Here is a 23,433-nt window from a genome sequence, read left to right as displayed (position 1 = left end):
AACACACGTTAAAACGTTCTACCGATCAAACAAATATATGACAAATGATATAAAGTATGAAATAATAAATGACATGTGCAAATCATATAAAAAATTGATACAAAATTATGCCACAACTAATTTTATTTGTGTACGTACGCGACCCTCGTGAGGATAAGGACCGATGGATGGATGAATATGGCAAATATCGTCTTAGATTACATTTGTTTTATATTGTAATATTTATCTGTAAAATACATATACTGTGGATAAATAATTACTCATTATATATATTATACAGAGCTTAGACACTACACACAAACATTATACTAATCGATTCATCTATTCATAATCACAGCAGTACGATCATAATTAAGAAGAAATAGAAATTGTTTGATTATATTATCAAATTAATAATGATCAAATTAAGCATTCATAAAATTAATAGTGTGATAACTTAATAACAAAACAAAGTCATGGTTGAAAGTGCTCTATAAATATAGTTGAGTTGAGGAACATTTTATGTCATAGATGCTGAATAAATACGTTTCTTTCTTGAATTTATCGCAATATACCGGTACCCAAAAACAAAGCCACTTAGAGTTAATTATACAGTGTGACATTATTAGAAATATGTGACTAAATGCGATTACACAAATCAGGGTTATACAAATTGAAATTATGAACATTTCATGGCTTTAGTCATAAACAAAATCATTTTTTATGGATGCTTGTAGGTTCAGATGGGAAAAATATAAAAGTTCCATTTAATTAGAGGGTTAGCTGACAAGTGTATTCTCACATAAATGCCTGAGGCTCCTTTTTTATGAAAGAAAATACTAACAAAAACAAATCAAAATCAACGATGCTAAGGGAGGTCAAGAAAATAACGGACTCTATAAAAATACATTCAAGTTGGTGCAAGCAGTCAAAGTCATCTCTATGTATACCAAAGCCCCCCCCCCCCCCCCCACCCCACAACGAGGATTTTGCATAATTTATCATTGAAAATGTTTCTGTTTAGCGCTGACGTGTAAGTGTAGTACCACAATCCCACCAAGGAGCGGCGCTCACGCGGACATGTGCAGTCGTCAGCGATGGAAAATGTCCATTTAAGATGCTCTTTGCACACTCTCAGCGTCCTATATAATGTATGCTAAATGCTAAGATGTGCAACCAATGTTTTGGTAGTACTTAAAGTCCTTATAGCCTCCCAGTGTCTTCTGTCCCCTCCTCCTCCTCCTCCTCCTCTTGCCTCTTCTACTCCTCCTCGTCTTCCTCCTCCATTGAAAACAAACGTTGCATTCATCCAGTTCAGACTGCAGACTCCCCTTGCCGCAGGAACTTCCACTTTACTTTGGAGCAGCAGGCGAGCAGCCCGCTCCCGTCAGGCCGACAATGTGGAGAGTGTACGGGCTGGTTTGCGCGTGGTGTCTCGCCCAAGTCTGTAGCTCGCAGTCCCAGGGAAGGTAAACAGCAAACAACACTGTTGTTTGCTACTGAGCAGATGATGTATTCTTCCTTCTTATTTTTCCAGACCCTCTTTTACATGTGGGGGAAACATCACCGGGCAATCTGGAATAATCGGGAGTCAGGGCTACCCAGGAGTTTACCCTCCAAATACTAAGTGTGTGTGGAGGATCACAGTAAGTAAGCAATTTGTTTGGAATAGTTTTCCCCAAATTCACTTTCTTAAAATATTGTAATAGTATTTAACAAATATCCATTCATCCATATTCTGATCCGCTTATTTTCACAAGGGTTGCGGGGCACGCTGGAGCCTATCCCAGCTGTCTTCGGGGAGTAGGCGGGGGGGGGGGGGGGGGGGCACCCTGAACTGATTGCCAGCCAATTGCAGACATATAATAACTATATATTTTTATTATATTCTGAATAAATTATTCAAACCATTATCTTTATTGTAGAATGTAGATGATCATAATTTACTTACATTGTTTGTTTTGATAATTAACCCTTTGAGGGACAGCGGTTACTACAGTGGACAATTTATCGGATTACAGGGTGCATGAAAGGGTTAAATAGGAAAATGATGCACGTGTGCTCCATATTGTCACATATCCAAAGAGTTTGATTTTGTTTTTCATTCAAAAATGCGTCGATTTGTTTTTGCAATTGTTAAAAAAAAACCTGCATTTTTTTTTAGACCCTACACGTTTATCATCAGATAACATGAATTTGAGAACATTAACGCTGTCATAATAATTCAAGCTGATGAAGTTACATAAGTATGACAACATAAACTGAATGCCATAGTGCAGGGGTGTCAAACTCATTTTTGTCGTGGGCCACATTTTAGTTACCGTTTCCCTCGGAGGGCCGTGATGACTGAAACTATATAAACAATAACGTTTTATTCAACTACTGTCATAGTAACTGTTCTGAGGGGTTTAGTAACAAGAAAATGTTTTCAATATGTCACTGATTTATAAGATATGAAGATTAGAAATTTTGGTACGCATTTTAGCAAGTATCATTGAAGTTGTCCTCTTTGATTTTTGTGTATTTTGATGTATTATTTTGTCATTTTTTTGTTAACTTTCCTTTTGATGGTGGCGCGGACACCCGCAGCGGCTCCTCTTGTTTCTTGTTTTATTTTGAGAGAGAAGAAATTTCATCTACACACACAGCACATTTGACAATAAAGTTGTATCCAATCCAAATCCAATTTGCATTCGCGGGCCGCTTAAAATGATGTGGCGGGCCACATCCGGCCCCTGGGCTTCGAGTTTGACACACGTCCCATAGTCTGTCACTAACCTACAGTATACTAACATCATACATGGTAAAACACAAAGTAGGGTGCGAACTTCATTTCACGCTGTTCATAATCTTGAAATTTGGGGACCGTCGTAAACGGAGGACCCGCCATTTAACAACGCAACGGTATCCACATCGCCCCCTTTACAGGTCCCGGAGGGCAAAGTGGTGGTGCTATCGTTCCGCTTCCTGGACTTGGAGAACGACAGCCTGTGTCGCTACGACTACGTGGATGTGCACAGCGGTCACGTCAACGGCCAGCGACTCGGTCGCTTCTGCGGCACGTTCAAACCGGGGGCGCTGGTCTCCGCAAGCAACAAGATGACGCTGCAAATGGTGTCGGACGCCAACACGGCCGGCAGCGGTTTCCTGTCCGTTTTTTCTGCCGCGCGGCGGCACGAGAGAGGTAAGCCGTCGTGTATTCTACGGTATTTTGCGGACAGACGCGAGGCCGCCGGTATTTGACATCTTCCCAATTTACATGATATCTGCGTCGCAAGATGGCCGCCCGGCACAAGTTTTCTGTCCCAGGCTGCAGTTCAGCGTCAATTTGTGAAGCTTCCCGGCAAGTCTCTGGAAACGGGATCCGTTCTTGGCGAAAGGCGCGCCGCCGCCCGCGCTGATGAAAACGCCGAACCCCGTAAGCGGGCGTTCACACAAAGCCGAGGAAAGTCGATCCGACGGTCTGCGCACCAGAACTCGGCATCGACAATTGCTTGATTCAGCGGATGCCTCAGCGAGTGATAACACATTTCCCGGACCGACTTGCGGTTGTTCTGAAGCTTCAAACGGAAGATTGTCTCGCTCAATAACAAGTCTGGCCTTGAGGCCGCCCTATTTGGACAACAACAAGCGACATCTTCTCTCAGCCGGATGTGAAATTTCTCCGGCATTTATGCGGAACCGTCGCCACCCTCTCTAAGCCGCCGCCCCCGCCACCCCCTCCGGAGAGGACAACACGTGGTCGGAAAGTCTTTTCCTCTCTGCAAGGGGTAACAAAGTCTGCTCTGCGATCCAAGAGGAATTTTAATAACTGGTTTCTTGTACCAAAGCATCTGCGAGGCAGACAGCCGCCATGGCTGCGACACGACGGGCGATTGCAGAGAGGTCGTCGTCATGCTTTGGGCCAATTAAAAGCTCTCCTTTAATTGTGACGTATCGTCACATAGGCCTGATTCTCAAATCACTTTCATTGGTTTTAGGATTATGAAACGGTCTTTGAAAAATTGTCTCTCCCGTCGCAGGTCCCCGGAACCCAAAAAAAAATTGGAGAACGCCAAGTGTAAATGGACCGTTGGGGTTCATTTGAGGCAGATTAAGATCCGTCCGTGTTATTGAACTGTACAGGAACGAATGTTTTACGTCGTCCCGTGACTAACGTTGCCATCGACTCAACAGGGGATCAGTACTGCGGGGGCAGACTGGACAAACCATCCGGAACGTTCAAAACTCCCAACTGGCCCGACAGGGACTACCCAGCCGGCGTCACCTGCTCCTGGCACATAGTGGCACCAAAAAACCAGGTAAAAAAAAAAAAAATTGGCCTGAATACACGTGAAGCATTTTTGGAGAGTACTTGATGAAAGGCTCTCTGCGATTTCGCTGCAGATCATTGAAGTCAAGTTTGAGAAGTTTGACGTGGAGCGAGATAACTATTGCCGCTACGACCACGTCTCCATTTTCAACGGCGGCGAGATCGACGACGCCAGGAGGATCGGGAAGTACTGCGGAGACAGTCCCCCGGCGTAGGTCTCACTTCTTGTTTATTTTGGCGCGTTTTAGTTCGGACCCTGTCGTCTCATCCCAGCAAATCTCATTCATACCCAATCTCAGCCCGTATCGTATCCGTTTCATGTCATATTGGTCTCGTACGTCACTGTGTAATCCCATTATATATATTCATACTGGAAAAATTGAGAATACCCGAACCGATACCAAGTATCGGTATCAGGCGGATACCAGCTCGATACCACATACTGAGCCGATACCAGCCCGATACCGGGTATCGTATCGAGCTGATACCAGCCTTATTTTAAGATACTCGCGGACGCTGCCGATACCAACCACCGATACTTAAGGAAATAATGAATCTGACGTTGAGTAAGTCCTCAGTAGTAGTTGGCACTACACTGCGGCAGTGTGACACATTGGCGAATCATCGCCTGAGTCAAAAGGAAAGGCGTTTCTTGTTTTTTTTTTTTTATCATTGCGTTAAATGAATGTTCTATATCAAGTGTACCAGAAGTATCGCTACTTGGTATCAGTGAGTGCTCACAGTGCGAACCACCCGTCACTCTCAATTGTCAGTCCCTCCCATTCTGATATGGCAGGCCTGTGTTTTCGGAGGGGAACCAGCTCCTCGTCCAGTTCCTGTCGGACCTCAGCCTGACCGCGGACGGTTTCATCGGGCACTACAAATTCCGCCCCAAGAAGTTCTCCGTCACCACGACGCTGCCGCCGAGCACCACGCAGCCGCTCACGACCAGGCCCATACGTAGGTAGCAACATTCGTCTAACATCTCGGTGAATACGGCAATAGCGCCGCATACTCGTAAGCCTTGGCCAGACAAAAAGAACCAGCCACGCTTATTTCCCCCCGCCGCCAGTGGCGTAACCTTCTCATTTGGCCATGAGGTCATTTCGCTTTGCTCATTTTCCACTAGACCGCAAACAATATTTAACAACATTTTTCCAATAATGATTTTATCCCTCCCACTTGCGTTAAACACATTTAAATTTCAGAAAAAGGCGCTTTTTAAACACATTGTTAATGAAATGTGAACATACTGAATACAGCGTAGTATCTGTGTGCCTTCAAGGGGCGGGGCCTTCTGGGGTGGCATATGGCTCAGCGATTTCTGCAACCCACAGATTGATACATCTGATAAAATAATCGACCAAATAACAATGCATTATTTTTGTGCGTATTTGTTTGCAGCCCTCAAGTACTCCGTGGCCCTCTGCCGTCAAAAGTGCAAACGACGAGGCACACTCGAGAGCAACTTCTGCTCCAGCAACTTTGGTGAGGTTGTCGGCGACTTATCCTTCCGATCTGTTCAGTTGTTTTTTGTTTTTTTTGTTTCTGGTTTGTATTTTATACATTGATATAGAAAATGCAACGGTTTGGAAGCAGTAATTAAACAACAACAACAAAAAAAGCAAGACGATTGTGCTGAAACAAACTCCCAGACATGTTAAAAAAAATAAATACTAGAATATCACAAATGTTTATTTGGTACAATTAACATAACCCATTATAAAATATAGTATTAAAAATGATATAATAATAGTAATAACAGGATTTTCATTTTTAAAACTTTCTCAATGAAGTTTTTTAATGACTGTATTCTTCCACGGCATTTTATGGATCCATTCGAAAATAGTTTGGCACATTTCCGTCTATTTTGTATTACTTTGTAAATGCCTTCGTTTTTTTTGTTTCGGTAATAACAATTGAGTCATTAGTAAAAAATAAATAAATATTGACATCATTCTTTTTTTTCACGTTTGTCATCGAAAATACGCAACGATTTGAGATTTTGGATTGGATTGGATAAACTTTATTGTCAAATGTTCTGTATGTAAAACATACGGCACAGATGAAATTTCTTCCCCCTCAACACAAAACAAGAGGAGCCGCTGCGGGTGTCCGCGCCGCCATCAAAAGAAAAATTAACCCAAAAAATTTTTGAAATGTTTTCAAAACCTTTTTTTTTTTTTTTTTTAGTTCTTAGTGTTATTATATTGTGTTGAATTTACATTTAGCGATCAAAACGCCTCATTTTTCTAAAGTAGTCAATTTTATTATGATGATTTCTTTTTTGTAACGTACAGTAACGTACAACGGAATTGTTCTATTTATGAAGTCCTAGACCTCATGATAGGCGTCTGAAAAGTGTCCTTGAGAAAGAGAGCGAGGTGAGGAGAGCGTACAGTAACGACACAGTGAAAGCGCTGCAGTGGCGCGAAGCCTCGATAAATGATTCGCATTCACCCCGTGCTGTTTACCTCTGTGGGATGTTTACCTCGTGACTCGGTTTTCTTGGCATTGCTCAAAAGAGCAAAGAGGAGGAGGGCTGGCATCGGCCGTGCGCTTGCTTGGCGGGGGAATGCGGCGGGCACCTCGTGCTGGTCTGGAAACCAAAAACGTTAGCGAGTGGGGGCAACGTTATGGAAAATTCCCTTTTTCAATTGCTTGTATCCAAATAATTGGTTGTGATGTCACAATTTAAATGATTGACTTTTTCTCGATTTGGCAGCTTGGCCAAAGGAACATTTGTCATTTTGAAAAGGAGCAAAATCACGTTCAAATAAATGTCTACCTGGATATTTGTGTTGCACGCACCGCATGCACAAATCGGCTCCATGAGTTAGTAAGTGACATTTGGTGCCGTCGATGAAGTGGTGCCTCCACATGTGAAAATCGGCTTCCCAACCCCTTGAGCTCTTGCAATTAATTGGATGCCAATGCTCAGTTATCATTGTGAGCTTTTACGACAGAAATACAGAAAATTTTAAGAAAAATAAATCAAGAGTGAATTTTAGAAATAAGTAGCCATTCTTATCATTTTACCGTCAGCGGGCCGCACGATGATTTGTTCAACTCGACCAACTAATTTTGTCCTTTTCATCTCGCCGTGTCTACGCGCGCACGCCAGTGCTCACCGGCACGGTCATCTCGGCGGTGACGCGCGGCGGGAGCGTGCACGCCACCGTGTCCATCATTAAAGTGTACAAAGAAGGCAACCTGGCCATCCAGCAGGCAGGCAAGACCATGAGCACCAAGATGGTCATCCTGTGTAAGAAGTGCCCCTTCGTCAGGAGAGGTGAGTGCCCTTTTTTTTTTTTTGTTAGCGACATTAGCTCAACAACTTGTCTTGTACAGCGGAACCGCTTAAAATCGAAATAGTATGTATTTTTGTCCCGTCGTAATTTTCACTGACGGACGCACCACTTCACATCACCATAAAGCTCCCCCGCCGTGTGTCGACAGCTTCATCGAACCCATTTAGGCGCCGCTTATAAGAAGTTCAAGTTACCAGCTCCTTCTAATATCACACAATTCAACGCAGCTCTGCTTACCTTTTGGCTTTCATGTGATGGCAGTGGGGGCGGGCGTCACACCGACATGGGATGTTCACCAGGAAGTGAAATGGTTAAAAACAGTTGAAAGCTATATCGCAACGAGTGCATATTGTCAATATTACCTTCAAAATGTCGATTGCATTTAAAAAAAAAAAAAACATCTCGGAATGCAGAATACAGTACCTGTGTGGTCGTGGAGCGGATTCTCACGCGTGGCCTCCCCCCCCCCCCTCCCCCGCCCCCCACCCTTCCCCTTCCTTCCTGAATGTCTCCGTCGTTCCGCCGCCGCATTCAGGCTCTGTGTGTGTGACTTCACCAGGCCTGAACTACATCTTCATGGGCCACGTGGATGAGGAGGGCCTAGGCAAGGTGGGCCCGCACCACTTCGTGCTGGCCTTCAAGAGCAAGAACCAGAAGGCGCTCAGCATGCTGAAGAACAAGCGCTGCTGAGGAGCGCCGGCAGCGTCTGACGACGGCTACCCGGGCAAAACTTTGCTTCCCCTTCATTTATCATGCATCATACACGGAGCTAATGTAGAATCCCAAAATAAATCTGCGAATAAATGTCTACTTATTAAAATGAGAGTAATATATATATATATATAAAATGCTAAAATATTTAATGAGAAAAAAGTAACAATTAAAAATATTGAATTCAATAGAGTTAATTTAAGAATGTTTTATTTTTTTTAATCATTTCATGCACCCTGTAACCTGATAAGATGTCCACTGTAGTACCCGCTGTCCCCGAAAGGGTTAGAATGAGTACTAAAGTATTTTAATGGACCAATGAAAAAAAAAAAAAACAATTTACGTTTAAATTATTTCATGTTTTTTTTAACAATCAAGCACAATTCTTCCCGACAATCGTTTGCTGGTCTCGGAAAGAGTACAAAGGAGCATGAGAGCCACTCTGAAAAGTAGAAGAGTCAAAATATGTCACTATGAGATTCAAGTCATACTCTCACGAGAATAAACATCAGTAATCAGTAGTCCGTCTTTGTAATATTAAATCTTTAGTCTCGAAAATACGACATTTTATTTGGAAAATATACCGATTTTCTTGTGAAAGTATGACTTTAGCCCCGACAATATATTCTTTAAATTAAAAATAAAAATGTGTGCCTTTTTTTTCTTGAAAATACACAATGACCTAATCTTGAAATAATTTAATTTGTCTGGGAAATATTTAATTCTTAAAAATAGCCTTTTCGTCTTTAAAAAAAAAAAATAGAACTAATCTTGAAAATATTCCAAAAATACAGCGTGCAACTTATCCGTTCTCAAAATATACCATTTAATCATAAAGAATTATTTTTAATCTCATAAATATGTTTTTTTTCTCCATGAGATACTACTTGAATCTTGAAAATATCCGACTTTTTTCCTCTTCTTTCCAGGGTGGCCCCAACACGCTGTACCTTTTGAGTCTGAAGTTTGATAAACGTTTGAAAGCCACAAATTTAGATTTTTTTTTTTGTAAACTGTGCAATAATTGATACATATCGGATGAACTGTAGGTTACTCGACTGTTACTCTTGCGTCTGTGAATATTATTTATATTTTATTATTGTCACGCTCCCTAATAAAAATCCGAAAATCAAATTGTGTTTCCAATTACCTTTTTTTTGTTTTGTTTTTTTGGGAGGAGTAGCAGAAACATCGCATAGATATTTATTGTTAATTTTCTCCAAAACAATGCTTTCCGTCTTTTACAAAAAAACATGAGACTACATGGATATTGTTTCTAGTTCGCCTCCGTCAGTTTGTGTTCTCCTCTTGTAGGATAAACGAATAGCGAGAGATGGGGGGTCAAGAGGAAAAGGGAAAAGGCTCCTAGCTCCTGGGGTAGAACATGGCGTATTTGGAGGTACGGAAGCCCAGCAGGTCGCGCATCTCATTGCGGAACTTGGACAGGTCCTGCCGCAGGTCGTTGAGGTTCTCCACCGTGGCCTGGTCCGTGCTCTGCATCTTCTGTCGCGTGGATGTCAGGTAGCGGTGCACCAAGCAGCACATGATCTTCTGGTAGTTCTCGTCGCGTTTTTGTTTCAGGTTCTTCCACTCCTGCGCAGGGAAGAGCAAACTGGCCGTGATGGTTTTGTCTGAACTCAAAGCACAACTTCTGAACCCTAACGCCGGCTTGAAACATTTCCTTCGACCGTTGCGGGAAACCCCGACTCAGACTTGAACTCCAAAAGCCCGCCATGTTAGCGTCTTGCTTGATTTATGAGTGATCTAAATTACGGCTTTTACGACAACGAGCAACAACTTGGAAAATAGTGGACAAGGCTTTTATTGCCAGCAGTTGAAGTTTACTGTTAAACTAAACATAAAACAAAGACAATTACACATTCCGTACGTTCCCAATAGCCCGTTCAACCCAATAACAAATGTCCGCTAGCTTAACACTAACACCCAACATAAAAAATAAAACTAGCATCGACGTCGCTCTGTCATCATCCTTGAACTGTTGAAGATATGTGAACACAAACAGCGCAGCAACACATGTAGTGAGACAATAAAATAATAGTCGCTGGCATATGTTCTTTATCCTCACTGACAAAACAGCCAGTATTACAGCAGCTTAACCCTTTCCTGCATCTTGTAACCCAGGGGTGTCAAACTCGGTTTTTGTCGCGGGCCACATTGTAGTTACGGTTTCCCTTGGAGGGCAGTTATGAATTTGGGGAAACCATATAAATGTTTAATCACCTCCACATACCGTATTACATAAACAGCGCACAACAAATTGATGGATAACTAGTTTGAAAATCAGAAGTCAAGAATAATAATCATTGTGGATTACATATGACAATTTGAAATTTGAATTGAGACTTTAGCAAGCATCATGGAAATTGACATGCTCGATTCGCTTTTGCGGGCCACATAAAACAATGTGGCGGGCCAGATCTGGCCCCCGGGCCTTGACTTTGAAACTCGCGGTGTAACCTGATAACACGAGAAGCTGTCCACTGCAGTAACCGCTGTCCCCGATAGGGTTAAAAAGCAGTTATGACAGTCTTCTCCTGGTGTGTTCGTCTGCAGGCCCCAAACTGGCCAAGGCGCACACAGCAGAAGGAGCCACAAAATGTCCGCATGAAATCATGACGCAGAAAGTCAAGATGTGGACTTAAGTTAGCCACCCTGTGTTGTGTTTGATGTTGCGTACGTGAGCGACCGCGCTCACCTTCAGGCTGTTCTGTCTCTTGACTCTTCCCTTGGAGGTATGCGAGCAGATCCACTTGCTCATACTCGTGAGCAAGTAGCAGACGGTCTTGGGCGAGGGCAGGATGTTGAACGGCGGCGGCATTGTACACTTATCGTCGAAATAGCTCAGCCACAGTTTGGCCCGGGCAAACTTCCACTCTTTGTCCTCGTGATTCTATCCCAAAAAAAAATGTTTTTGAAAACCGCAACAAAGCCTCATTTTCTAACTCCTGAGTATGCATGAATGTCAGGACGCTTCCTAAAGGTAACGTGGTCGACATGGCCGCCAGCGGAACACTCACGGCGATTTGCCTGAAGCTTTTATGGAGCATGGCCACCAGCAACTTGGTCAGCACGATGACCACCACGATGTTGTAGGTGCCGATAATCAGGGCGCCCACAAAGGAGCGCAGTTCCTCCGTGTAGCTGATGCGGGTGACGAAGAGCGCCACGTGAGCCAACGAGAAGATATACCAGAAGAGGGCGTAGCAGGTGCCCATGAACCTGCGAGAAGAGAGCCACAAAAATCATCTCTCAAGCGCGACGTTCACATCGAGCCAAGCCCGGACGTACGTGTGGAACGCATCGTTGCTCTGCTGCTGGCAGAATATGCCTTGGCAGTCGCTAGGCGGGCTGTTGTCCGGGTCTTTCTGGTCCTTCCCGTAAAGCTGTGTGAGTCCGATGGTGAAGGAGAACAAGACGAGCAGGAAAAGGCCCAGAAACTTGCCGAACTCCTGCAGCATCTGACCCATGGAGATCTGGCGAGGAACGGTTTCGAATGTCAATAAAGACAGAGCCAGACAGGACATTTAGATGACTGATTCTCTCATAGGGTTAAAGGGTTAAAGTGACCAGTAGTAGTAATTGTAGTACAGTGGTACCTCTACTTACGAACATCTCTTCATAGGAAATTTACGGGTTACGAAACGTCTCAACAGGAAAATATTGCCTCTTGTTACGAAAGAAATTTCATGTTACGAAAGGTAAAAATACAGTATGGGCGGCTGCTCGCAGCGACGTGTTTCCTGAACGCAACATACTTATAACTGCTCTGCCATTGGCTACTACCGAGCATCATCCTGGCATCCCATTGGCTCAGAGGGACCTCTACCGAATGTGTCGATGTGTGTAGATAGATAGATATGTGTCTATGCACGGTCCTCGTCAATCGCCCCTCAGGCCATGAGGCGTTACGATCGTTTGACGTAAATGGGAATCACCCAGAAAAAGTGTTCACCAGTCGGGCGATCGCTCACGATGCTGATGTTTGCCTTGGACGTTTTCGAAGGATTTTTCAAAGTCGACAAAAGCAAACGTCCTCGGATCAGTTCTTTCCAAAACACCTGGAAAAAAAAACCCTTCTGAGAGAGAACATGGACTAAAGAGCGCAAAAACCGATGAGGACGCAGTTCAAAGTTAAATGACCAGCACAACTCCCGTTCATTGTGCAATAATCTAATTGTAACATGTATTTGTTCCATATTTTGATGCATTTTTATGCTTTAGAAAACATTTATGTCTGAATTTTGGGGGGGGGGGGCTTGGAACGGATTAGGGCATTTTCATGGAAAAAGCGCCTCTACTTTCAAAATGTTCTCGTTCAAAAATTTCTTCCAGAAGCAATTAATTTCGTAAGTAGAGGTACCACAGTACAACTTCATGTGTGCAATTATGTAGAAAGAACTTGAGCACTTAAAAGTGTCTGCTGCTGTGGACTATAGATCAACGAGAATTGTTCCAAGTATTAACAGAGCTTTTGCGATGATCATTGCAGGAATACTATGTGTGCAAAAAAAAAAAATGCAAAGAGCTTCTATAGATTTGAGTTACTGTTTAGGGCGTTCATGGCGAAGGGGAAAAAGCTGTTTGAATGTTTTTGGTGCGCATGGATCGGTTGCGCTTGCATGAGGCGAGGAGCAGTAAAAGGTGGTGGGCAGGATGTGGAGGGTCCAGTAGGATTTTCAGTGCCCTTGTCTTGGTTCTTGCGATGTCCTCGAGAGTGGGAAGGGCGGTGCCAATGATTTTTTTTTTTTCTGCAGTCCTAACTGACTGTTGCAGTCGGATTTTATCCGTTCTTATGGCACCCCCAGACTAAACTGTTTTGGAGGAACAGAGGACTGATTCGAGGACTGCTGTGTAGAACCGTCTCAGCAGCTCCTGTGGCAGTTGGGCCTTTTCAGGATGGGGTTGATGTTGGCCTCCCACTTCATGTCCCGAGGGCCTGTCTTGCGTATCGAGGGGCTTTGTCTCCGTCAGGGTCCATGGAGGCCATCCTTTTATCTGTTCTTTGTCTGCCTCCTGGCCCTCTCGTAGGCGACGATTACAAACTGGCAGTCACACAATGTTGTCTTTCCCTGGACCGCATGATCGGATGGTCTGTTTTGTTTTTTTCTTTTCTCGGAACAGTCCTGTTTCCAGGAATGCTAATCCTTGACAGTGTACCACAGGTCTCAAGTTTCTTGATTCCATTTCTCTTTCGACCCCGTGTTCCTGCGGTGTCATGTTCCTTGAAATCATCAATCATCTTCATATGATTGCTCGGGCTTGTAGTTCCAAAAAGCCCATCAAAACCATACAGAGAACTGCCCGGAGCGCATGATCCTATCTTTTCCCCGGAACGTTACTTTTGCACGGATTTTTCGGGCCACGGTCCCCGAGGATAATTCGTCATGATGCGTTCCGTTCCTTCTACTTGCGGATTCGAAGATGGTCCAATCTTGACTGGAGTCTTACATAACCTTCGATCATCTCATCTCATTTTCTTCATATGGTTTCTTGGACCTCAGACTGCACATTATCCATACTACTGCTATCACATGTTTCCCGGGTTTTTTCCACCCAAGTGTGATGCATGTGTATTTGATCGAAACATGCGTCCACCAGAATTCCAGTTGGGGTGATAAACTGGTTGGGTGGGAAAACAGGCCAAGAACAAATATTTCGGGACCTGAGGGGGACTTCATTGTTTCCAAGGGCTGACAGATGTTCCAGGACAGCCCGAACCACGAAATAAACAAACATCATCACCCTTTCCAGTGTGAACGAAAACCATCGCGTCTCGCCGCACGGTTTGCTTAGCTCCTTTGGACAAGAAGCTCGTCTCTGAGGGGGATCCATTCCCTTGTCGCCATAAAATTTGCTCGGCGTGTTAACGCCGTTTTGCACGCGTCTAATTTGGGAGCCGCGGCGGCTCGTCTGGCCTTGGCGGGTGGCCCGACATGAAAACCATACAAACACAAGAGGAATGCAGCGAGTCGGGACCTCTCTGTTGAAACATAGCCCACCGACACTATTTTTAAAGATCCAAAAGTAGAAGCTTGCAAACTTTTTCAAAGCCAGGCACCTTTAAAAAAAAAATATTCCTGTACCTCCAAACACTCTGCCAGCTAATTTGCAACAAAATTCGGCAAAAATGCAAATGATCGCAGCAGCGGGATGTCGTTGCGGTTAGCGCATCTGACTTCAGAGTCTGGGTGCTCTCCAGGTTGCGGATCCCAATGATGCGCACGCATTCTTTCCAACTTTAGTTCGTGATATGAGTCAGACGATGATTGGAAAGATGAAATGAGAGAAAAAAAAACATTCACAGCACTGACTGACTCACGCACATGTGGAAACACGCGGGGCATCCCCTTCGTGCACTCACGACGCAAATCATGTTTCCATTCGACCCAGACGGACCGTGATGTCACAACAGCTGAACAAGGGGCCTGAGGGTGAGCCGAGTGAAGGCGGAGGGCGCTAATTAGACATTGTCTGGCTCTGGCTGTTTTATAAGACGACCACAAAATTAATTTGTGCTTCATTGCTGGTAATGCATGTAGTGTTCACTTGCGCCGTGGGCGTTAAAAAGCGCATTTTCAGACGGTAGACGTTTCAGGAGGCGTTTCATAATGATGATATAACACTTCCCCCCCCCCCCCCCCCCAGAGCTGTTCTTTCACAGATGTGCTTGACGCATCCATCACCGCATCCCACGCACCATCGCCGATTTCAGAAGAAGCCACATGACTCCCCTACCTGAAGCGGCCCCAGGATGGAGCTGGTGGTGTACATAAAGAAGAGCCGCAGATAGCTCAGGACGTTGGCAAAGGCGAACAGGCCCTCGGCCACCAGGATGGGATGGAAAGCATCCCAGTTTTTCCTCTCGGTATCTTCGACATTCTTGAACTGCGGAGGAAAGAAAACCTTTTAAAATGCTTTTGCAGCCTTCCAAGCCTGTAACAGTGGTCAAGCTCGGCTTTCGCTTCGGCCTACAGCAGTGGTGTCAAACTCATTTTTGTCGCGGGCCACATTGTAGTTACGGTTTCCCTTGGAGGGCCGTTATGAATTTTGGGAAACCATATAAATATTTAATCACCTCCAAATATTACATACACAGCATACAACAAATTGATGGATAACCAGTTTTGTTGTTATTGTGGATTATATATGATCATTTGAAATTTTGGTTCAGAATTTAGCAAGCATCGTGGAACTTGACATGCTTGATTTGCTTTCGCGGGCCACATAAAATGAGGTGGCGTGCCAGATCTGGCCCCCGGGCCTCGACTTTGACACCTGTGCCAGAGGAAACGAAAGCCAGATAGTATTTTGTCCAGGCTGAGAGCCGACTCACTTGCATGATTTCCGCGAGACATGAACGAGGGTGACGAGTGCTAAAATTCTTGATGCTTGATGTTTCATAACACGCGGACGCTGTTGGAAATAGTGAAACGAAAGCATCCCCCGCGCGTGTACCTTGCTGTGAGCAACTATCTTGAGGGCGAAAGTAGCCAGGTAAAGGGAATTCATCACAAAGCTCAGCTGGTTCCTCGACTCGTCCAGAAAGTCTTCCAGCCCCTCGTACCAAAGACGCTTCACGTCCGACCACACCATTCCTGTCGGACAGAGAACATTTTTGGCTGAGGGTGCAAGCTGGACATGTCGACCAGCCAATTGGGAGTCCACAATGAACCAAACGTGCGTTTTTGGTGTGGATTTTCAACAATTGAGGGATGGTGTGGATGTGATGAACGTGGGTTCGCTGGAATACTGATACTGCACATTTTTGTGCAACCGCAATGGCGTCCTGGCGGAAGCGTGCCCATATTTGGAAGTGCTTGCCAAGTAGCCTGTTAAGAAGTGACAGGGAGGCTTTTCCGGCGGGTTGGTCTATTACCGTTAGCACTCGGAAATCACTCGGCCAGTGAAGTCAAACATTTTCAGGAAGTAGGGATGTGGGTGGATCTCCAAATTAGGCTTTTCTCTCTGCGCGGGTGTTCAGCTGGAATTTTATCGACAGGAAACCTGATTCGGATGCTTGTACACCATTGTTCCACACACGCAGTCCGTTTCCCGCCAATCAGTTGAGGAACGAAAGCTTTATTTGTTTTGCCTGTTTTTTATGGCAAGTGGAAGTGCGCAAACACACACACACACACACACACACACACACACACACACACACACACACACACACACACACACACACACACACGCATGCACAGGTGTGATCTATCTAAATTTGCCCATGACGGCGAGTTTGTATGCTTTTAGAATGTGTGAGGAAACCGGAGTACCCGGAGAAAACCCACACAGGCCCGGGGAGAACATGCAAACTCCACACGGGAAGGCCGGAGCCGGAATCGAACCCACGACATCTGCGCTGCGAGGTTGACGCGCTAACCACTCGACCACTGGGCCGCCCTTTAAATGATTTCGACATACGACAATTCAAAACGGCAATTTATCATTCATTATCAACCCTTTCACGCACCCCGTAACCTGACAACATGATAAGCTGTCCACTCTCGTAACCGCTGTCCCTGAAAGGGTTAAAATTAAACATTTTGGATATTTCACGACACATTTCTTTTTTTTTTAACCATTCGAATGATTGCCCAGACCCCGTCTGTCCATTTTTTTTAAAGGTTTGGCCAACCGCTCGTGTCGAACTGCTTCATGACAAAAGGCAAAAAAAAAAAAAAGAGCTTGCATTGGAAAGGCGATCAGGGGCTGTTCCTGCAGTGAATTACGACTCACCGAACCAATGATCTGCCACCTGACTGCTGCAGGGTGACGCAAGCATGAGTCAAAATATTATGGCCGAGAGGGCAGAGAGCCACCGCGGAGCTAATGGTTTCTTGGCAGTGGGCACAGATACTCGGCATTCTCCTGAGTACGTGTCAACGCCCCACTGGTGGAGAGCGGATGTCGATTTGGCGAAAGCAGGCTCTGTCGTTTAGCATCAAGGCGGCTGTTTGTTGTGTACACGCCTGATAGCATTATGGACACAGGATAGGCCTGTTGGACTGAAGCCAGGCCCATAACGCAAACATCTCATTTACGCTCCACTAGGTAATGTTCGACGTCAAATTAAAGGATGTGATTGGCATCATTCCCATTTCAGTCGCTATGCATAGGGTGGCGGAAGCCGGACGTCCGATAATAGCATTAAGCATGAGATTAGTTGGGTGGTGATGGGAGTCAAGGCCGCAGATACTGTGAACGAGTCAAGGCCAAAACTTTGAAGCCCTGACTCCAAATCAAGACATGAAGACGTTGCGTATTTGAGGGGCTGAGACTACATCGAGTCCGAGACTTAAGGAGCTGCCGCTACGTAAAAAAAACAAGACTGAGACTTTGAAGGGTTGATACAGAATCGAGCCAAAGACTAGGGGAGGTTAAGGCCAAGTCAAAACTAGGAAGTTAAGGCTCACACGCAAAAAAATAAAAATAAATTGTTGAAATGTGCATGTCAATATATTCACAAACAAATCATACCTATGACTGCTGTCATTGCAATTATGTTCGAGACCGTCTTAACCCTTTGAGGGACAGCGGCTACTACAGTGGACAGCTTATCATGTGATCAGGCTACAGGGTCGCTTAAAGCACAGGTGTCAAAGTCAAGGCCCGGGGGCCAGATCTGGCCCGCCACATCATTTTATGTGGCCCGCAGATGCACATCATGTGTGTCAACTTTCATGATCCTTGCTGAAATCTGGACCGAAATGTCAAATTGTCATGGGTAATAAATAACGTTGAGATTTTGCATCGGCTCTCCGAGGGAAGCCGTAACTCGGAAGTGGCCCGCAACAAAAAATTTGTTTGACGCCCCTGGTTTAAAGTATGTCCAAGCACAATTTAGAATACAAGCTATTCCCTGAAAAGACAGAGCTTCTTCAAAATGACCAATCCCGAGAGCAAAGACCAATTGCTCAAAAAAAAAAAAACCACGAGCGCGTAGCATGTGGAAGCTCACCTATGATCCAGAGGATGAGGAGGTAGTCAATCATCTCCAGCGCGGGCCCCATGGTGTTCTTCTTGCCCTCGTTGTAGACAAGCGAGTAGAGGTTGAGCAGCAGCAGGAAGGTGAAGTAGGAGGCGCTGTGGATGATGAACTTGACGAAGGGCGTGTGAATGATCTGGCCCACGCGGGAGCGCGGCACCAGCAGGTAACAGACGGACAGCAGCGGCCACAGCATGGCCACACTCAGCACGGTGGCGAACTTCAGGCAGGTGTGCTTGCGCCGGTAGCTGGCCGTCTCGCCGAACCACACCGTGTTGAGAAACTGCTGGCAGTTGGACTGAGACACGAACTGAAAAACACGTGCGAGTAATGCTAATGGTAAGTTGAAAAGAAAAATCCAAAAACAATTCCAAGATCTTGTTTCTTAAGCGAGTAGACATTATCTGTTGGTGTAAATCAGGGGTGTCAAACTCATTTTTGTCGCGGGCCATATCATAATTACCAATTCCAATTCCCTCGGGGGGCCGTGAATACCGAAACTATATAAAGAAGTCAAGAATAACGTTTGATTCAACGATTGTTTAAGAAACTGTTATTAGAGGTTTGGTAACAAGAAAATGCTAACAATATGTCACTTATTTATTCCATATGAGAATTGGGACTTTTGGTTCAGATTTTAGCAAGCATCATGGAAGTTGTCATCTTTGATTTGCTTTCGCGGGCCACATAAAATGATGTGGTGGGCCACATCTGGCCCCCGGGCCTTGAGTTTGACACATGTGGTGTAAATGCACGAGTGAACGTTTGCTTGTCGTTGCGCGACTGACCTCTTTCTGGTTGTACTTGATGGCCAGTTTGAGGCGGCTGAGGTTCATGCGCTCCTCCAGGAGCCCTCGCTTGTCCACGGGATCCTCGTTGGATGTGTGGTTGAGAATGACCTCCAGCTCTCTGGAGTTGCGAGCCTGGGCCAGCAGATCCTTGGCGAACATCTTGCACTGCTTGGCCAGCTCCTCGTAATCGTTCCTGCACAAACAGGCGCAGCGGCGATATGGAAGAACGTGAATTAGGGAGCTTTAACGCTAGCTAAAACTCATCTGGAAATGCAAAGCGCTTAAGCGCGGGTTAAGCGCTTGAATACTTTTGCCACGCCTGTGTGAAGAATAACAGTAAGCACCTGAACTCCACTTCCACAAGGCTGAGCTCCTTGAGATCCGTGCTAAGCTCAAAGGCTCTGAGGATGGGGTCTTCTTCCGTCAGCATGATAAGCGAAGGGCTGGCCAGGCAGCGATAGATGTCCAAGCGGAACCTAACCCCCAGAGAAGAGGCGGACAAATGAGCATCGAGACTGGGAGGTTGAAATTGTGGCTCTCGCAAAAAACACTTAAGAACGGTACACACATATTAACTCATTCAGTACCAGCCAATTCTAGACCAAGTCTGAAAAGACGTTTAAAAACGTCTTTGGGAGTGAATGAGTTAATAAATCGAACCGGATTTGAATTTTTTCCCCCCACCCTTCTAAAATCAGCAAATGCCTGATCGTCGCTTGTCTCTGACAGATTGTTCTGAGAATGATTTTCTGAAATGATCTGCGCAGAAAAGGGCGATTGTTGAATTCTGCACAATATTTACGAAACACAAATTCTTACGCGCGTGCGATCCAAACCGCCTTGGCCGAACACGAAACGGAACAACAGCCTATTAAAAAGTTAGTGACCAGATAAGCTAACTTTGAGCCTATTTTTTTCCCCTATTTCTCCTTCTACTAAGCATCTCAAGAATAACTCTGGGCGCACCTGGAGTGCCGCAAGCTGTCCTTCTTGTTCTTGGCGTTGCAGAGCGTACACTCGCAGCCGACGGCGTGCGGCCGCGGCAGAGAGATGTCCTGCTTCAGCAGCATGGTCAGGATCTCGTAATTGTTCCTGTGCGCCGCCAGGATGACGGGCGCCACGTCCATGGTGGTGGAATATTCGGGGTTCTGGATCCGCTGCATCAGTTTCTACGAGGAATGAATGAGGTGAAGTATATCGTGATTGACGGCGGACTGTTTTTTTTTTTTTTTCCCCTGCGTTGACAGAACTTGTTCTACGGGGACTCACGGCGATGGACGGCTTGGATGCGCGCCTTGGTCGATGGTTGAGGAGGATGTCGACAGCCCCTACCACTTCTGAATCGATGGCCACCAGCAGGGCGTCGGTAGCCTGCGAGGGAACAAAGCTCAGATGATGATAAATATGCATTTCGTTGTTGAATGGCCCATCGGCGCATGATGGGAAGAACCGTAGGCGTGTGCGTTTACTACCTGGCAGCCATGCTCGAGGAGAAGCTGCAGGATGTCGAGGTTCTCGTTCTCGATGGCGATGGTGGCGGCGTCGCGGCCCAACACGTCCACGCTGTTGACGTTGAGCTCGCCGTGCCGGTTTTCCTCCAGCAGCTTCTTAACCATGTAGTAGTCACCTGCCGACCAAAAATAACAAAACAAAACCAAAAAACCTCAAATAGACGGAGGCCAGCGCTTCCGGTAGTGGTGTCGGCTCAGGGTGAATCCTGTTTACAGTAACATCTCCCACAAAGGGCTGCTGCAGTTTCTGGGGCTCATTTGGAGACTTTATATGGTCAGGGTTGCTGTTTTGTGTCCTGCCTGTCACAGTTCTGTCCGCATGCCTTTGTACTTTTATGCGGCCTCTGTAAGGGGGGGGGGGGCAAGTTTTTGTGCACAAGGGCTAATGTGATTTGCATTTTATTTATTTTTTAGGAGTCAGAGGGGTCAGATAGGTCAGGCAATTTATAGATGATTAAAATTCAGTTTGTGTGTATGTCAATTAGTGCTAGCATTCCAAGTTTATTCAGAACAACCAATTTCTTTTAGAATATATCGTAATTGGAAAAAAAAAGATAAATTTTAGCGAATCCCTTCTTTTTTCAAACATTCACAATAAGTACAATGGTTTATTGAACCTAAATTTTTCACTAATTACAAGAAACCAATTGTGTAATTAGTTCATGTAAAAAATACAAATGTAAGAAACACCTTTTAATTGCAAAATGATTGAAAATAAATGGTCTTTTTTTTCCCTAACATACCAGTCAATTCGGATAAATAATACATTTAAATAATCAATTATTATTTCTCTTATTCTCACGCAAGGCCCCAGGTCCATTCTTTGCCCACCCGTATTTTAATCAAAAACAAATTCAGCTGGGCTCTTTGATGGGCTTCTTCCAAACCAAACTCATTCGGAACAAACAATTATCGCATGATGGGGCAACTAAGGTCTCGGTACTTTTTGCCGATGACATCGAAACATTTGAAACAATGCACGCACACGCTTTGCCCACTGACCTTTCTCGCAGGCTAGCAGGAAGAGCTTCTCGTCCAGCGTGGTCTCCTCCTTCACCTCTCTGACGTCTTTCAGGGCGAGGAATTTATCCGGGGAACAGGCGTCCGTGCCCTGGTACAGAGCTGCCATCACGACGGAGAGCGAGCAGGGCCAAACGCTGAGGTGCATCTCCGCCCCCAGCCCCTGACTGAAGAGCTGAGGTGGGGTCTCTCAAGGCAATCTTTTGTCGCGAGCGCGTCGCGGAGTGACCATCACAATTGTCGACGAAGAGTCCGACGCTCCCTTGCGCACGCACCCGTCACGCGGCGGTGACGTCAGATCGAGGCGAGGAAGTGGCGGTCGAACGTCCGGTAAGACAAGCGGACGAGCGCCGTGTTTACATGCGCCATCAGCGGGGTGGTGGGGGAGTGAGCTCGGTGGTCCTGATGCTGCTACTTCTGATGGTGCTGGTGACGAGGATCCTACTGCGCATGCGCGGTCCTGGAGCCGCCGATTACGTAACAGAGGCCCCTTTTCGCTGCAATTTTACAGCGCCTCACCGAAATACTGTACTGCTACATTGATTGTCATATCAACAATACCAAACAAATAACAATCTGTATGTATTTACGTATTGCTGCTATCATTATTTCATTCTCTATCATCATTATTACTTTGTTGATTGTTATTGTGTAATGTGCAATGTATGATGACAGAATAAACAAAACACACACACACACACACATTCTAACTGTACAGTACCTTATTAATGGCCATCATATTGATCTATTTTGTTGAATGACATTGCCTTGTGTTCTTTTTCTTGATTTGTGTTTTTTCATATGTAAAATTGTTGTTTTTATCATTACAGATTTCAGTCTAAACAGACAAGTACAATAATGAAGTACACGTACTGTACCACCATTAGTTTGCTACTACTTCTACAACTACTACTGTGCGCTTACCAATACAACAGCATCTTTCACCCGTAAAGAGTCGCATCTCATTTGAATATAAAGATGGATGGTAAAGGTGGATCCAATAAAGTGTCCCGTGAGTGCAATCTGCGTACATTTTAACTGGCACACACATACCTGTCAACTCATACGGTTTAGCCATAGTTCATACGGATTTTGTGGTGAATCTTACTATATGGCCGTATCGCACAAATCATACGGATTCTGATAATTTCCGCCCCCCCCCCCCCAACAGGTAGTTCCGTTTGCTTTTGCCCAGAATGGTGCTAGTCAACTCGAATGCTTTCATTTCCAAAGTAAATATGAATTGATGCTGTAACTTCGAGCCGATGGGTCAGCATTTGGAGTTGGTGAAAAAAGTAACGCAGGAATACAACTCTGAACACAGTAATGCCACTAAGTAGAATGATAATTAGACATTAACCAGACATTGTATTATGGAGATCTACAATAAATATCATTGAAAATTTCGTGGGTTTTTTTTCTGCCGTTATTTTGGCATATACAATGCTTTGGTATGTTATAAGGATTTTTTTGCTCTTTATAAGGATTTCTTTGGTAGTTTATACAGGTTGGCGCTCCGAAAAGTTGACAGGTATGCACACATTTCGTTCGGCCAATTGTGTTTCTCACTTTTGATCATTCTACGCATACCTGGATGACAAAAAAGTGCAGTAGCTGTAACCAGCAGTAGAGGGCAGTGTGCACAAAGATTTATTTATTGAGGGAAAGAGAGAGAGAATAACCGCACAGGAGAGAAAGAATCAGGATTTGAACCCAGAACCTCACGCAACAGTGAGACGGGCATGCTAGCCACAAGCAACAGAGCGTCGCTTTAAAGCAAAAAGAAATT

The 23,433-nt window shown here is 45.0% G+C and overlaps 2 protein-coding genes across 2 annotated transcripts; one reads left to right on the top strand and one right to left on the bottom strand.

Annotated features, from left to right (window-relative positions):
• The first annotated feature begins 1,051 nt into the window (after nucleotides 1-1,051).
• Nucleotides 1,052-9,447, top strand: pcolce2b (procollagen C-endopeptidase enhancer 2b). The gene is made up of 9 exons (XM_086101692.1): nucleotides 1,052-1,448; nucleotides 1,517-1,625; nucleotides 2,908-3,163; nucleotides 4,156-4,280; nucleotides 4,366-4,502; nucleotides 5,088-5,251; nucleotides 5,696-5,779; nucleotides 7,416-7,583; nucleotides 8,162-9,447. Exons 1-9 carry the CDS (start codon nucleotides 1,378-1,380, stop codon nucleotides 8,290-8,292), a joined length of 1,245 nt encoding a protein of 414 aa, XP_085957818.1. The 5' UTR covers nucleotides 1,052-1,377; the 3' UTR covers nucleotides 8,293-9,447.
• A 53-nt stretch (nucleotides 9,448-9,500) lies between these two features.
• trpc1 (transient receptor potential cation channel, subfamily C, member 1) lies at nucleotides 9,501-22,763 on the bottom strand. Its single transcript, XM_086101690.1, has 13 exons — nucleotides 21,627-22,763; nucleotides 20,586-20,740; nucleotides 20,383-20,484; nucleotides 20,080-20,282; nucleotides 19,458-19,589; nucleotides 19,111-19,306; nucleotides 18,296-18,632; nucleotides 15,790-15,929; nucleotides 15,070-15,219; nucleotides 11,623-11,807; nucleotides 11,352-11,553; nucleotides 11,030-11,224; nucleotides 9,501-9,906 (listed from the first exon to the last, which is right to left on the bottom strand). The coding sequence occupies exons 1-13, from the start codon at nucleotides 21,790-21,792 to the stop codon at nucleotides 9,679-9,681; spliced, it is 2,391 nt and encodes a 796-aa protein (XP_085957816.1). The 5' UTR covers nucleotides 21,793-22,763; the 3' UTR covers nucleotides 9,501-9,678.
• Between the last annotated feature and the right edge of the window lie 670 nt (nucleotides 22,764-23,433).

The sequence above is a fragment of the Hippocampus guttulatus genome, chromosome 21, assembly GCF_054856545.1.
Source record: "Hippocampus guttulatus isolate MCC_2025c chromosome 21, RoL_Hgut_1.0, whole genome shotgun sequence".
In the NCBI taxonomy this organism is placed as follows: Eukaryota; Metazoa; Chordata; class Actinopteri; order Syngnathiformes; family Syngnathidae; genus Hippocampus; species Hippocampus guttulatus.
The sequence above is the reverse complement of the archived record's forward strand: the minus strand, read 5'-3'. Positions and strand labels throughout refer to the sequence as shown.

What these genes read in the sequence shown, in the direction of transcription:
- pcolce2b (XM_086101692.1), top strand. Translation starts at nt 1,378, where the DNA reads ATGTGGAGAGTGTACGGGCTGGTTTGCGCGTGGTGTCTCGCCCAAGTC. An exon ending in AGTGTGTGTGGAGGATCACA is followed by an intron (nt 1,626 to 2,907) that starts GTAAGTAAGCAA and finishes CCCCCTTTACAG; the next exon opens with GTCCCGGAGGGCAAAGTGGT. An exon ending in TAGTGGCACCAAAAAACCAG is followed by an intron (nt 4,281 to 4,365) that starts GTAAAAAAAAAA and finishes ATTTCGCTGCAG; the next exon opens with ATCATTGAAGTCAAGTTTGA.
- trpc1 (XM_086101690.1), bottom strand. Translation starts at nt 21,792, where the DNA reads ATGCACCTCAGCGTTTGGCCCTGCTCGCTCTCCGTCGTGATGGCAGCT. An exon ending in GACAGCTTGCGGCACTCCAG is followed by an intron (nt 19,590 to 20,079) that starts GTGCGCCCAGAG and finishes TCTGGGGGTTAG; the next exon opens with GTTCCGCTTGGACATCTATC. An exon ending in AGCAACGATGCGTTCCACAC is followed by an intron (nt 11,554 to 11,622) that starts GTACGTCCGGGC and finishes CTCTTCTCGCAG; the next exon opens with GTTCATGGGCACCTGCTACG.